At 45.5% G+C, this 13,564-nt stretch overlaps 1 protein-coding gene across 7 annotated transcripts in view; it reads right to left on the bottom strand.

The window, feature by feature from the left end:
• The window catches only part of Rpgrip1 (retinitis pigmentosa GTPase regulator interacting protein 1), a 57,099-nt gene that overhangs the window by 1,808 nt on the left and 41,727 nt on the right, over positions 1-13,564 (bottom strand). For 5 of the 7 annotated variants that reach the window (XM_006519689.4, XM_017316222.2, NM_023879.3 and 2 more), the window contains 8 exons: positions 11,980-12,322; positions 9,901-10,316; positions 9,441-9,644; positions 9,039-9,174; positions 7,214-7,329; positions 3,187-3,379; positions 1,078-1,162; positions 27-157 (listed from right to left, as the gene is read on the bottom strand). In XM_006519689.4, coding sequence (XP_006519752.1) covers positions 27-157; positions 1,078-1,162; positions 3,187-3,379; positions 7,214-7,329; positions 9,039-9,174; positions 9,441-9,644; positions 9,901-10,316; positions 11,980-12,322 — 1,624 coding nt within the window. The remainder of the gene's footprint in view (positions 1-26; positions 158-1,077; positions 1,163-3,186; positions 3,380-7,213; positions 7,330-9,038; positions 9,175-9,440; positions 9,645-9,900; positions 10,317-11,979; positions 12,323-13,564) is intronic. The other 2 variants (NM_001168515.1, XM_006519696.4) reach the window with 2 other exon arrangements.

The raw sequence follows: 13,564 nt of genomic DNA, 5'->3' as shown, positions 1-13,564 counted from the left end.
ACCAAGTACAGAATTGTATTACTCACTCTCTAGTTCTTGCTCTAGGATATCTTTTCCAGATTGAAATATCTGCCACAGTTCAAGGTATGCATAGCCTATATCTTGACATTCTTTTTTTTCTTCATCCAGAGGATCACTTACCACTGTAAACTTGAAACTGAAAACAGATAAAAATAAATCCATTTAGCTCAGCGCTGAAAACTCAAGCACTGGAAGGGGTCTAGGAAAACAACATTCTCTACAGAGTAGATGGACATTCACTCTTGGTAGCCTCAACACCGTGAGAAAAGATGCTGATTCCAGTCCACGTCTACAGAAACCAGGTTGCTGGCATTATCGTGAGTTAGAGACAAGATGAAGTGCTGTGTGGGTAAAGTGTGTCACTGGTACAAGAATGTTGAAGTAACATTGCAAAACCTACAAACTTGCAAAGAAGTTGGGATTCCAAACCAGTTCTGACACTGCTGTCTACTTCACCACCCTGGGCATGCACCACCACCACAGGCTAAGTCAACTGAGATCTAACGTTACACAGATTGCCTCTAGAAAGGAAAGCAGTGGTTTTTAAGAAGCCAAAAGAAGGCCTGGCAGTGGTGGCGCTCGCCTTTAATCCCAGCACTTGGGAGGCAGAAGCAGATGGATTTCTGAGTTCCAGGACAGCCTGGTCTATAAAGTGAGTTCCAGGACAGCCAGGGCTATATAGAGAAACACCTTGTCTGTAGGGGGGTGGGGGGGAGCCAAAAGGACTGGGGAGATGGCTTAGTGGTTAAGAGCACTGACTGCACTTCAGAGGTCCTGAGTTCAATTCCCAGCAATCACATGTTGGCTCACAACCATCTGTAATGGCATACAAATATTCTGTCTGCACTATGTATACAACTCTGGTAGGATTCAAGTTACTGCTGTTGCCCACAGTCCCTACCACAAGTATAACAGGCACTAAAATACATGAAGTTGACTCAAGTAGATGGGAGATTCACCAAAAGAAAAGTTATTAAAATAGCATAAATACACAACTTAAACTCTTTAGATCATGTCTGACCATCTGCATTGTCAATATGGAAAGCAGAGGCTTACCGTCCCTCATCAGAATCTTGAGCATGTAGCATGGCAAACAAAAACTGCCTTCGGCTTTGGTGCTCCACAGGGTCCAGATCTATCACTGTATGAAAGAAAAGCACAGAAAGCTGATGTGGCTGTAGCTCGGTGTACAGGAAGTTTGGTCCTCAGGATTACCAGGAAACTGACAAGGCTACTGTTGCTATTTGCATTCAGGGCTCCCTTGACTGTATCCAACACTGATACAAAGTAGACATTCTTTTTTGGGTTGGTTTTTGTTTTGGGTTTTTTGGGGGGGGTTTCAAGTCAGGGTTTCTCTGTGTAGCTCTGGCTGTCCTGGAACTCACTCTAGACCAGGCTGGCCTCGAACTCAGAAATCCACCTGCCTCTGCCTCCCGAGTGCTGGGATTAAAGGCGTACGCCACCAGGTCCAGGAGGTGTACAGGCTGGCTTCCTGGTTTTATGAGGTTTTACTGAAAATAGCTAAAATAGAGCTGGCTGTAGTGGTGCAAGCCTTTAATCCCAGCAAGTGTGAAGCAGAGCCAGACATAACTGTGAGCTTAAGGCTAGCCTGGGAGTGAATTCTAGGACAGCCAAGGCTACAGGTTCAATTTCCAGCACCCACGTGGTGGCTAACTTCATTTCCAAGGGGGTCCGACACTCCTGACGCACTCCATGCCTGTGATGTTCAGACATACATGTCGGAAAAATATCCATGTATGTGAAATAAAACATTTTTAAAAGAAAATAGCTAAAAGCATCTGTATCTGTGGCTGCCTGCCTGTGTGTGTGTGTGTGTAGCAAATATATTGGAGTATGTATCAAATAGCAGGAAGGAAAATATTTCATGCCTGGATTTCTCCAAAAATATTTATTTACTTCCAGTATCTCTTTCTAAGAAAGATAAAGCTACTAAAAACATCTATTAAAATAAACCAAGAAGGGGAAGGGGAGCAGGAGAGATGGTTCAGTGGTTAAGAGCACGGGCTGCTCTTCCAGAGGTCCTGAGTTCAATTCCCAGCAACTACATGGTGGCTCACAACCATCTGTAATGGGATCTGATGCCCTCTTCTGGTGTCTGAAGACAGCAACAGTGTACTCATATACATAAAATAAATAAATCTTTAAAAAGAAAGAAAAGAGCCGGGCGTGGTGGCGCACGCCTTTAATCCCAGCACTTGGGAGGCAGAGGCAGGCAGATTTCTGAGTTCGAGGCCAGCCTGGTCTACAAAGTGAGTTCCAGGACAGCCAGAGCTACACAGAGAAACCCTGTCTCTGAAAAACCAAAAAGAAAAAAGAAACCAAGCCAGGAGGTGTGAAGGCATATGCCTTTAATCCTAGCACTCTAAAGGCAGAGGCAGGAAGATGATGTCAGGGGAAGAGAAAATGAAGGAAGTGAAGGTTCTTAGCATTGCAAGAGTTAATATTTACATATTTTAGAATAACATGAAATAAAAATTTGGTTCAATTGTGTGGGAGTGAAGTGACGTGAGTGTAGAGTCAGATGGCTTAAAACTTTTATCCAGCCGGGCATGGTGGCACCTTTAATCCCAGCACTTGGGAGGGAGAGGCAGGCGGGTTTCTGAGTTCAAGGCCAGCCTGGTCTACAGAGTGAGTTCCAGGACGGCCAGGGCTACACAGAGAAACCCTGTCTCAGAAAAAGAAAAAAAAAAAAAAAAAAAAAAAACTTTTTTTTTTTTTTTTCTGGAGCTGAGGACCGAACCCAGGGCCTTGGGCTTGCTAGGCAAGCGCTCTACCACTGAGCTAAATCCCCAACCCCCAAAAAAAAAACTTTTATCCAAGAAAGGAACAACATCTACAATTAGTGAATCGCAGAATTACAGTGGAAACATTTGGACAAATGAGTAAATTTTTAAAAATAACTGAAAAAAGTTAAGCCCTTGACAGAATTCAGTCATGGGGTAGGGACAGAAAGAGTGATTTGTAAAGAAACTAAAATGGCTGCTTCGATAAATTCTATGTCTTAGACTTGATATTTTTAAACTATATGCTAAGACCACTTAGGTAAATATGGTAACAAGAGGAAGTGGTTGTGAGTAGATCTGATCCCGACTAAAGGTCTGCTTGCCTCCCCTGCCCACTCACCATGAAGGAGAGCCCACTCACCCTTGCTAAAGTGGAAGTGGATTTCTTCGCCTGCCCTTGGTTTCCTCAGGGACATCGGAGTCTCTGTCTCCGATAGAGGCAGATCACAGAATTTGTACTCCACATATACCTGCTGGATAGTCTCATCAGACATGACGTCAGCCTCAGGGCAGAAGGCCAGTGAGACGATTTCAATGCACATCTTCTCTGAATCCTGAAATGGAAACATTGATTTCCTAAAGGCATAGGAGACTGCAGTGTTCACACAATGCTCTAGAGACTCATCATGGTGCACTCTAGTAAAGTGTTCACCGACAATTTGCAGGCTAACTGGTTACCAACAGATGGCTTGACTGAATGGCCGCAGAGTCACTGGGAAATTTGTAAGGAGAATCCAGTCCGTCTTCTACTCAGTCACTTACCAGGCCAGCCTTCCCTGGCTATTTCCACAAACAATGAAGAAGCTAGGAGTGGTGGTTCACTGAGGAAAAGACTGAGTTCAAGACTAGCTTGGACTGTGGAGTTAAAAGTGTGGGGGGGGGGCTTTTTTTTTGGATGTTTGTTTTTTTGTTTTCCATTTTTTTGGTTGGTTGGTTGGTTGATTGGTTTGGTTTGGTTTGGTTTGGTTTGGTTTGGTTTGGTTTGGTTTGGTTTGGTTTGGTTTGGTTTGGTGTTTTGAGACAGGCTTTCTCTGTAGTCCTGGCTATCCTGGAACTTGCTCTGTAGGTGAGGCTGGCCTCGAACTCAGAGATGTGCCTGCCTCTGCTTCCTGAATGCTGGGATTCTCCTGGAGACCCCAAAATGCCACAGCCATGGAACACCTGAGCCAGGAAGAGCTGCAGACAAGGTATAGAGCTGGAACAAGGGAAAGATGTTACCATCAACAAAACTGGAAAGACTGAGAGATGTGGGGAGCTCTCTAATCAGCCCTTTGATATCAGGCATAGAAATACAGAATTTGGAGTCTGCCCTGCTAGGCTTGTCTTGTTTTGGTCCAGTATTTCCTTACTGAGCCTCCTTCCCTCCCTTCTGCAACGACAATGTGTACATTGTGCCATTGTATGCTGGAAGTATGTAATTTGACATTTACTTTTATAGGGGCACATAGTTAGACCTTGCCTTGAGTCTCATTAGAGACCTTGGACTTTGAAACAGTGTTGAGTCATTATAGACTATGGGGACTTTTGAAGTTGGACTAAAGGCACCTTTGGATTATGATATGGCTTACAAGCCTATGGGGACCAGGGAGTGGAATGTGGTTGCTTGAATGATAATGGCCCCCATAGGCTCGTAGGTTTGAATGCTTGGTCCCCAGTTTGGGAATGTTTAGGAACTATGACATTATTGGAGGAGGGGTGTCACTGGAGGTGGACTTTGAGGTTTCAAAAGCCTATGCCAGGCCCAGTCTTGGTCTCTCAACCCTGCCTGCAACATGTGGCTCGAGGTGTGGGCTCTCAGCTACTTCTCCAGTGCTATGCATACCAGCCTGCTACCATGCTCCCGACCTAATGTTAATGGACCAACCCTCTGAAACTATAAGCAAGTCCCCATTAAATGCTTCTGTTTCTTTTTAAAGCCCAGGAGCTTAAAATAAAGGCCTTATAAGATTTTTTTTTCCCCACCAGTAGGCCCTCTCTGCTGATAAACCAGAAGGCAGATTCAGGGATGGATTGGGACATACTTAGCTCAAATTTGTGGACCAGTCTTCCAGAGGTCTAGAGTTCACTTCCCAGCAACTACATGGTGGTTCACAACTACCTATAATAAGATCTGATGCCCTCTTCTGACATGCAGACAGAACACTGTATACATAATAACTAAATGAATTTTAAAAGAAAAAAAAAAAAGAAAACAACCACAACTGTAGACCTATCAGCCTCCCTGTCTTTGTTCAAACTAACCGGAAATTAAGGGAGGAAGATCAAGAAAATGACCCACAGACATACCCACAGGCCAGATTTGCAGGTGACTCTATTGTAAGTTTGACAAAATTTAACTGATACAGAGACTAAACCACCAAGTGTGCATAGCTCATGCCTGCAGTCTCAGAACTCAGAAGGCATAGCCCAGACTCCACAAGTTTGAAACAAGCCCAGGCTCCAGGGTAAACTCCTGTCTCACACAAAAGAAAACAAGGAAAGGGAGTAAGCCTGACTTAAGAATTATTCACTTGGGGGGCTGGAGAGATGGCTCAGCAGTTAAGAGCATTGACTGCTCTTCCGAAGGTCCTGAGTTCAAATTCCAGCAACCACATGATGGCTCACAACCATCCATAACAAGATCTGGAGCCCTCTTCTGGAGGGTCTGAAGATAGCTACTGTGTACTTACATGTAATAAATAAATAAATATTTAAAAAAAAAAAAAAGAATTATTCACTTGGGCTGGAGAGATGGCTCAGCGGTTAAGAGCACTGACTGCTCTTCCAGAGGTCTTGAGTTCAATTCCCTGCAACTACATGGTGGCTCACAACCATCTGTAATGGGATCCGATGCCCTCTTCTGGGGTGTCTGAAGACAGCAACAGTGTACTCACATACATTAAATAAATAAATAAATAAATAAATAAATAACTCTTAAAAAAGGAAAGAAGAGAAAAAAGAAAAGAAAAGAAAAGAGAAAGAATCACTCACTAAGAAGAGCATTCCATAATCACTTGTAAAACAGAATGAGCAACTGCAAGCAAGGGTCCCTTCCCTGTGAGGTAGTTAACATCAGGACGTGGCACGCACAAAAACACCAACAACATCACCTGGTAGAATTCTGTCTAAATCATAGGTCATGTGTTACTCTGATTGAATACTGATCATCTTTAAGAGGAAGGAAAGAAGGCCAAGCATTGTGACACACATGTTTAATACCAGCACTCAAGCTCAAGAGGCAGAGGCAGGAGGATCTCTGTGAGTTCCCAGGTGAGCCTGGACTACATAGTGAGACTGTCTTAAGGCAACTCTTTTTCTTTTTTTTTTAGATTTCGCAAATGAGGACAATGGATTATGAGTCTTCATGTGGTTGTTGGGAACTGATTTTAGGACCTCTGTTCACTCTGGCCCAAAGATGTATTTATTATTATGCCTAAATACACTGTAGCTGTCTTCAGATGCACTAGAAGAGGGCGTCAGATCTCATTATGGATGTTTGTGAGCCACCATGTGGTTGCTGGGATTTGAACACAGGACCTTCAGAAGAGCAGTCAGTGCTCTTACCCGCCGAGCCATCTCGCCAACCTGGCAACTCTTATAAGAGAGCGCACTTAATGTAACTGCACGCTTGCTGACCGTTTCAGAGGACTAGTCTATTAACATAATGGCAGAACATGGCAGTATTGTACACTCTACCACTCCATCAGATAGTGTGGCAGCCACATTGTGCTGGAGAAGTAGCTGAGAGCTACATCCTGATCCACAAGCAAAGACAGACATACAGACAGTCAGACGACAAACAAACAACAAGGCCTGGCATGGGCTTTAGACATCTCAAGAGTTTACACCCAGGACACACTTCCTCCAACAAGGCCACACTTCCTAATCCTTGAAATCCTTTCAAACAGTTACACTCCCTGGTAACCAAGCATTCAAATATAAGAGCCTATGCGGGCCATGCGTATTCAAACCACAACAGAGAACCTGTCAAAACAGAGAGAGGAGGGGTGGGAGGTCAAAAAAAAACTGCAGAAACTAAGACATTCCTCTCAGCTATCCCACAAAGAATTCCTTCCTTTTTTTACAATCTCCATCTCCTACAGTAAGTGTGTTTACCTGAAAAAAAAAAAAAAACGGCCCCCACCGCGCTGGGTATTACCAAATCCACAGTGACAGACAGGAGTGGCAAGGGATCCAAACAGGGAAGAGAAGCACTGAGCTCAGTTTTCATTTGCATCAAACTAAAGAACCACTTTCATCGCCATGGCAACAGACCTCCATCCTCACTGATGCTCTTTTCATCTAACTTGCGTTTCTCAACAGGCTTCTTGAATCTCATATGTGTGGGCACTAGGCCCTTTCTTGATAGTTCCCCTGCTCTAACAGGTAGGGCTATGCCCGCTACTTACGGCTTTAGGAACCGTCTGAGCCTGGGGTGTCACTATGATGTCATCGCTGTCGGTAGTCTGTGTTTCACTGACTTCAGAAGCTTGTTCACAGGATTCCTGGTCTGCTAGGGAGAAGGCTGAAATACACAATGCTTTCAAAACAGGTTCTCCACCATGCCACTGGAAAGAGCTGGAGCCCACAGCACTTCCGCTGTCTGAGCACTGTTATCTCAGTCTCGAACGATGTGTTTCAAAGGTTCACTTATTCAGAAGTCTGTCATCACAGGGTACATTTCAGTGGAGGGGAAGGAGAAAAGGATGAACAGAAAAAAAAGAGAGAGATGAAGACAGTAGAGGGAGAGAGGGAGATGGAGGGGGAGAGGCGAGGGAGGGGGAGAGAGAGGAGAGAGGGAGGGAGGGAGACAACGGAGAGGGAGGAGAGAGGGAAGGAGAGAGGCAAGGGAAAGGGAGGGAGGGAAGCAAGGGAGAGCAAGGGAGGAGGGAGAAAAAGGAAAGTATGGGCTGGAGAGACAGTTTATTAAGAATGCTGGCTCCTCTTCCTGGATACCTGAGTTCAGTTCCCAGCACTGACAGGGCGTCTCTCAACCACCTGTAACTCCAACTCCAGGGGAAAACTAACACCTTCTTTTAATCTTTGTGGGCACCCCGTGTCATGTGGTACACAGATATACATGCAGACTAAACATGCATACCCATAAAATAACATTTAGAAAATAAAACTTTGTATAAAAATGAAAGAAAGTAGGCAGGCAGGCTAATCTCCTTAGGGAGGCTTGAAGAAAACTAGGCTAAGGCGAAGTAAGCATTGCAATGTCTGGTGGCCACATCCCCGAGACACCTTCCAACACTATTCCCATCCTGGGCTCCTCTCACAATGTGGCTACCACATCCTTCTGATGGAGTGGTAGATAGAGCATATGTGCCCTTCTGCTGAGAAACATCTTGTAACTCCAACTGAAAATGTGGTGGAGACATAGACATGGTGGCACATGACTGTAATCCCAGCCCTTGGAAGGTGAAGGCAGAAACATTGGGGGTTCAGGGTTATCCTCAGCTACTTAATGAGTTCAAAGCCAATGGGGGCTAGGTGGGGCCCTCTCTTTTAAAAAAATGTACGTTCAATGGTTCATGTTAATTGTCAACTGGTAGAATCTTTAGTTGCCTGAGGGATGGACATCTGGTCTTGTCCCTGAGAGATTATCCTGATTAATTAGTGTTGGAAGCCTTCTTCTGCCTCTAGTGTTTAAGTTTTGTTTTTTTTTTGCTTTTTGTTTGTTTGTTGAGACAGGATCTCACTATGTAACCCTGGTTGGACTGGAACTCACAGAAAGCCACTAGCCTTTGCCTCCTGAATGAGGCTATTAAAGGTATGCTTCAGCAAGGCCAGCAAGGGATGCAGAGGGGCGGGGGGGGGGGCATGTTAAGTGTGGACAGTAACATTCATTGACATTCATTGAGCTGGGGAATCCCACTTTAAAAAGTTATCCCTCCTAATTTTTTGTTCTGATAGAGACAGGGTTTCTCTATTTAGCCCTGGCTGTCCTGGTACTCCCTCTATAGACCAGGCTGACCACTAACTCACAGAAATCCACCTGCCTCTGCCTACAAAGTGCTTGGATTAAAGGTGTGTGCCACTACTACCCAGGCCCTGATAACCCTCTGTAAGTCTGGCTCCAGGGGGTTCAATGTACTCAGGATTCCCATGCTCATATCCACATACAGACAGACACACGCTGGCACCTAATTAAAAGTATAAAAACAAATATTATAAAAAGAAAGTAATTTCAATGATGAAATAGATACACTAGATCTTAAAAGACCATACCATTTCTAGGATGTGAGGGATGCTCCTGTCTCAGTGCTGAACGGGGTGATGGCGGTTCCTCTCTCTTGTCCTGAGCTTTTAAGCCACCATCCTCGGCCTTCTTGAGCCCTGAGAACTTCCACTCCGTGTAATGCATCTGCATCAGAGTGAGAGCAGTCAACACTATGTGAGCAGTGAGAGCTTACATTTCTTCGTGAGCTTTGAAAAGGCAGTCCCTTTTAAACAAATGCAGAGCATATGTGTTACTCGTGTTCTGAGCCTAAGTTAATAGTGTGCATAGCATTAATGTGCTGGTTACACTGATATGACCGTCATCTGGGGCCCTGGGGCCTTCCTGCCTTCACTGCCCCTCCCCTCTGATGGCCACAGATGTTTGACTCTCCAGGGACTCTGGGGTCCCACCTGCTGTGTGTTTCCATTCAAGATGTTACAGCTCAGATATTCCATTCTGTTCTTGTCTTGGACACCTGGTTTTTTGCTGTGTTTTCTTCGTGAGTAGCTTGCGACCTGATGCTCTCTTTCCTTCTTTTCTGCTATTACAGGAGGTTTTCTCTTCTCTGGGTACTGGCCAGCCTCTATGGGAATCTCTGTAGATGCTATCTGGTCCTGAACAGATGAACCAGAGAGAGAGAGAGCCTTAAACAGTGACAGCTCAACCTCTGAGCTTTCCTTCCCTCCTATTCCTGCTCCTCTACATGGTCGAGCCCGAGGTTCTGCTCCAGCAGGAGCTTCTAGGTTATCTCTGGTTATTCACACTACCCACAGAAGGAATTTCCTCTATTCCATCCCTGAGACTATCCTCTCCGATGGGCTTCATAGAATATTTAGAGGCCCCCCTATTCAGGGTGTTCTGGAGAGTTACCTGGGAAAAAAAGGGGACCCATTCTTCCGTGAATGAGGCCTCCAGGACATCTTTGTTCTCATCCTCCTCCTCTTCCTCCTCTTCTTCCTCTTCCTCTTCCTCCTCTTCCTTCTCGTCCTCCTCCTCCTCTTCCTCCTTCTCCTCCTCCTTCTCCTCTTCCTCCTCCCTTTCCTCCTCCTCCTCTTCCTCCTTCTCTTCCTTGACCTCTTCTTCCTCTTCTTCTTCTTCCTCTTCCTCCTCCACCTCTTCCTCCTTTACCTCCTCCTCTCCCCCTTCCTCCTCCTTCTCTTCACCCTCCGGCTTCTCAGCTTCTGACATCTGGAAGCCCTCTGGGGCTAGGTAGTGAGACTTCCAGTCTAGTTGCACTTTGATGGATCCATTGGACTTCTCCCCAGAGTCTGTGAGATTGAAATCACCTGAGAGACACAGAGAAACTGGTCAAACCTGGTCTCATGAGATGGGCTACTGAGAAGTTATGAGCATCTTTTCTATTTCTCCCCATTTACAACTCAATTACATGTTAGTAATTTATTAAAATACATCAAACTTCATGACATATAAAAAAATTTAAAACAGTATAGTGAGATCCATTTCTCACTATACTGACAGGAGACAGGCATTTCTGCCTCAGAAGAGATGATCAAAAGCTGTAACCATGATGAGGTCATCTTCACTGTCACTAAACACTATGCTATGGCTGTCCCCAGAAAACCATCACCTATGCAAGTGGTACCAAGAGAAACAGCACAGTGACGTTTGTAGTTCTAATTAGCAGGTGGCTTGCCTCTCCTCTCAGGCACAAGTGTCAAATATTGGTTTTGGGGGGTATTTTTTGTTTTTTGGTTTTTTGTTTTTTGTTTTTTTGTTTTTTTTTTTTTGAAACAGGGTTTCTCTGTATGGCCCTGGCTGTCCTGGAAATAACTTTGTAGACCAGGCTGGCCTCAAACTCAGAAATCCGCCTGCCTCTGCCTCCCGAGTGTTGGAATCAAAGGCGTATGCCACCACACCTGGCTTCAAATACTGTTTTTGTTTTGTTTTGTTTTGTTTTTAAGAACTGCAATACTGGCCAGAGAGAGAGAGGTCTTAGGTACTTCCAAAGATGTTCAGAATCTTATTAACTACGGTTGGCACTGCCTATCCTGACTACACTGCCTAACCAAAGTTTGGGAATCACTGCCTCCCTCTCTCCAGGCAGATGCCAGACTAAGCCTCTGCTCCATGTCCCCCACAACCATGAGTAAGCAAAGAGGGAAGGTGGAGTGGAGCACAGCTCCTGAGGGTTGAAGTCTGCCTGTATCCGGCTGCCACAGTCATCCCTGATGTCTTAAAAGCAATGAGATTATGAGGAAGTGTTATATTCTGCTCAGATCTCTGCTCGTGAACTAAGAAACAACAGTCTTTAAACAAAAACAAGTGTTGGGAAGCATGGAAGGGGTCTTTTTGTTCGGCTTTCGTTCTTGCTTTTTTTGTGTGAGACAAGGTCTTATGATACAGCCCGAGGTAGCCTGGAACACACTATGTAGACCAGGCTGTGCTCTGCCTCCCAAGTGTTGGGATTTGAGGCACAAGACACTGTGCCCACTCCAAGTCTATAAAGTAAGGTTTTCAGAGATAGAGGTATGGAATTCTGGAATTCAGTTGAAACTCCTTGAGAATGTTGGCTATGGAGCTGAAGCCCATGCTTTCGCATGAGCAAAGCGGTTATAAATCTTTTGTTCTGTTGCTCTTGACAGCACCCCGAAGTCTTCTCAGATTTCAGGAGACACTTTTTGTGGCTGACATGTTTCAGCAGTAACAGGTTCTTGCCATGCAAGTCTAGGAACCTGAACTCAATCTGAATTCTCCAGAACTCACTGAACACTGGGAAGAAACAGCTGACGCTACAAAGCTGACCTCTGACCTTCACGTGCATGAGGTAGCATGTTCACTCACAGACTCACAACATGCATATGCATACATAATTAATGCATAATAATATTTTTACTCGAAGGAATGACTGTTCCAAGCAAGTAAACAAAGAAAAGTTGGTAAGGACAGAGAGATGATGCAGGAAGAGGGCCAGGGGGGTGCAACGCCCACCTTTGATAGATTTGTTTTGTGCAAGAGGCAGCAAGGGCACCTGGGCTCGGCCAAGATAGGAGCCAGGCTCTGGGTCTTCATCATCAAAAACATAGACAGACAGAGCTTCCCGCCTCAGATACTGGTCCAGGTCAGAGGTCACAAGCACGGGAAACAGAGCCTGGTCTTTAAAGTATGGATTGCTGCTGGCTGGAATGATGATGGTGTCATGGTCAGGAAAGGTGAAGAAGCGGTACATGACATACGGACTGGGCTGCCTTCCCAGCCGTCGACTCCGGAGGCCGCAGCACCTGGTGATCTCAACCCGAAGCTCATTCTGAGGCGCCCAGGTTTCGGATCTGGACTGGAAAGATCATGGTCTTGGACTAAGAGCAAGGGCAGCCTGAGGTACTGTTCTAAGTGAAGCCCACTTAGGTGAGAGGAACCTGTGACCTAGAACCTACTCTGCCAGGTCATGAGGATGCCTAACGACCATCATCTGCCTGCCTCTGGCTCTGGCAGCTGTTGGAGGGAGATGTTCATCCCCGGGCTTTGACCCCTACACAATTCCTACAGCATGATAGAGAATGGAGCCGGCTTTGACCCCAGCTCCCTCACGGTAGAAGAGAAATAACTCCTGTGCATCCTCTGACCTCCACATGCATAGCTTGGCATGTACCAACACAATAAATAAATAAATCTGTGTTAAATTTATTCATTTTAATTGAATATTAGATTTTTTTAAAAAAAGATTTATTTATTTAATATGTATTCAGAAGTCTGCCTGCATGTATGTCTGCAAGCCAGAAGGGGGCACCAGATCTCATTACAGATGGTTGTGAGCCACCGTGTAGTTGTTGGGAACTGAACTGGGAACCTCTGGAAGAGCGGCCAGTGAGCGCTCTTTAGCTCGGAGCCATTTCTCCAGTCCTAGATTTTTGTTTTGTAAAAAGCCAGTGAAATTGTAGCAGTGGGAATAGCTAAGCCAACACTTGAGGGTGGAAAAAAAAGATGAGCAAACTGGAAGAACTCAGCAGGTGTTCCCAGTGGGACAGACAGTGGTGTGAGCGAGCGAGTGAGCACGGATGCTGTGAATGCTCACTTGTACGAGGCTATGGTTGGAATGAAAAGAAAGTTAATGGCCCCACATTTCCAACTTTGGTAAAAACAGACACACAGGTACAGGAAGCACGAGGGGGGGTGGAGGTTGGGGGGGGGGGGAGCTGCCTGGCCAGACAGCTAGAAGCACAGTGACTAGCGGGGCTTGACTAGCAAGGGTGGAGTGGAGCTTAGTCTGTTGAACAGGATCTGAGTTTCCCTGTTGGGGAATTGCAACAGATCGGCCCAACTCCAGTATCTGAAGGCAGAGCCCCCCACAGACCACCTGCCCCCGCTCCCCCATGCCAATCACTGATTGTAATAAAAATTTCAATTAAAAAAAAAAAAAAAGAGGAAAGCTGATTTGTTCACAACAAAGAAAAGACTCTGACCCGGGGCATGATTTCATCTCGTCTGGAGTTTAAGCACAGAAAGAGTCTGCTGTCCCACTTTCTCACATTCGAGGGGTGCTCATAGGGATCAGGAGTGTGAGCCCCGCCAGGGCTTC

The sequence above is a fragment of the Mus musculus genome, chromosome 14 (genome assembly GCF_000001635.26).
Source record: "Mus musculus strain C57BL/6J chromosome 14, GRCm38.p6 C57BL/6J".
NCBI lineage: Eukaryota > Metazoa > Chordata > Mammalia > Rodentia > Muridae > Mus > Mus musculus.
This window is presented reverse-complemented; position numbering and strand designations above follow the sequence as displayed.